At 67.9% G+C, this 1193-nt stretch overlaps 1 protein-coding gene across 1 annotated transcript in view; it reads right to left on the bottom strand.

Moving 5' to 3' along the window:
- Positions 1 to 1052, bottom strand: part of H696_02038 (hypothetical protein) — a 2835-nt gene extending 1783 nt beyond the window's left edge. Inside the window, exons 1-2 of the mRNA XM_009495937.1 lie at positions 968 to 1052; positions 185 to 813 (exon numbers count right to left, since the gene is read on the bottom strand). Coding sequence (XP_009494212.1) covers positions 185 to 584 — 400 coding nt within the window. The 5' untranslated portion in view covers positions 585 to 813; positions 968 to 1052. The remainder of the gene's footprint in view (positions 1 to 184; positions 814 to 967) is intronic.
- Positions 1053 to 1193: the final 141 nt, after the last annotated feature.

The raw sequence follows: 1193 nt of genomic DNA, 5'->3' as shown, positions 1-1193 counted from the left end.
CAAGCCACCGGCAAAAGGCACGCATGGGAGAGAGAGGGAGGGAGGGAGAAAGGGAGGGAGGGAGAGAGAGGGAGGGAGGGAGAAAGGGAGGGAGAGAGAGAGGGAGGGAGAGAGAGGGAGGGAGGGAGAAAGGGAGGGAGAGAGAGGGAGGGAGATGGAGGGAGGGAGAGAGCAAAGGCCATACCACGCGGGTCCCACACCAGCTCGCAGGTCTCGCCGTGGAAGAAGCTCCGGGTGCTGATGGGGTTGACCCAGCTGCCGACCTGGTAGATGCGCACGGTGGAGGCACGACCCTTGACACCGCGGCAGTAGACAGCCACATAGCAGGGACCGGTGGTCTCGCGCGAGTGGGCCACGGCGAAGGTCGTCAGGCCGGGATCGGTGAAGGAGGAGGTCTGAGCGAAGGACACCTGGCCGGTGGCCTCATCGAGGCCCATGGTGTAGACCAGGAGCTCGCGGCCGTTCATCCGGAGGAAGGTGGTGTCGGCCTGGGTCCAGCTCACGCGCCGACAGCTGACATCGGCCAGACTGGCCGACTGGCCGAAGGCAAAGGCCAGCCTGCTCTCCGGGCAGGTGGCCTGCATGTCGAAGATCTTGACATTCTTGGCGCCGGCCGAGAACTGCCCGTGGATGACCACAAACCGGCCGGTCGGCGAGAAGTACACATCCGTGCAGACGTCCGCCTCGGACAGGTGAGTGGCCCCGGTGGCGGTGTTGACCACGACGGCCGCCGTGGGGGTGATCGCGGCCAGGAACTGGCCATCCGGCGACTGGGTATACTTGTGGATGAAGGTCCCGGGGCGGCCGAGCTCGCTGCAGGCGGATGGTCAGCCAATTGCACCAGGGGCCGGGGCCGGGACCGGGGCCGGGGCCAGGGCCGGGGCCGGGGCCGGGACCGGGTGGGAGGAGAGGCATAGGCGGAGGGACGAAAATGGCGGGGGGGGATGGAGAGGGGGGAGCGTCGCACCTCTGGGCCAGGGGGATGTCAAAGGCGGTGAGCTTGTCCTCCGGGCCGAAGGTCGACGCGCGGAAGATGTTCTGGGGGGTCTGGCCTGCGTGATGAGACGGGGCCGGCGGGTGAGCCGGTGGGAGGGAGGGGCGAGCATAAAAGGCCAGAGATCAGCGACAAGCCGAGAGACAGCAGGGGGGGGGGGGGCAAGGGGCAAGGAAAGAGGGCAAGAGAGCGGCGGGCG

Source organism: Fonticula alba (genome assembly GCF_000388065.1).
Source record: "Fonticula alba strain ATCC 38817 unplaced genomic scaffold supercont2.3, whole genome shotgun sequence".
Lineage (NCBI taxonomy): Eukaryota > Rotosphaerida > Fonticulaceae > Fonticula > Fonticula alba.
This window is presented reverse-complemented; position numbering and strand designations above follow the sequence as displayed.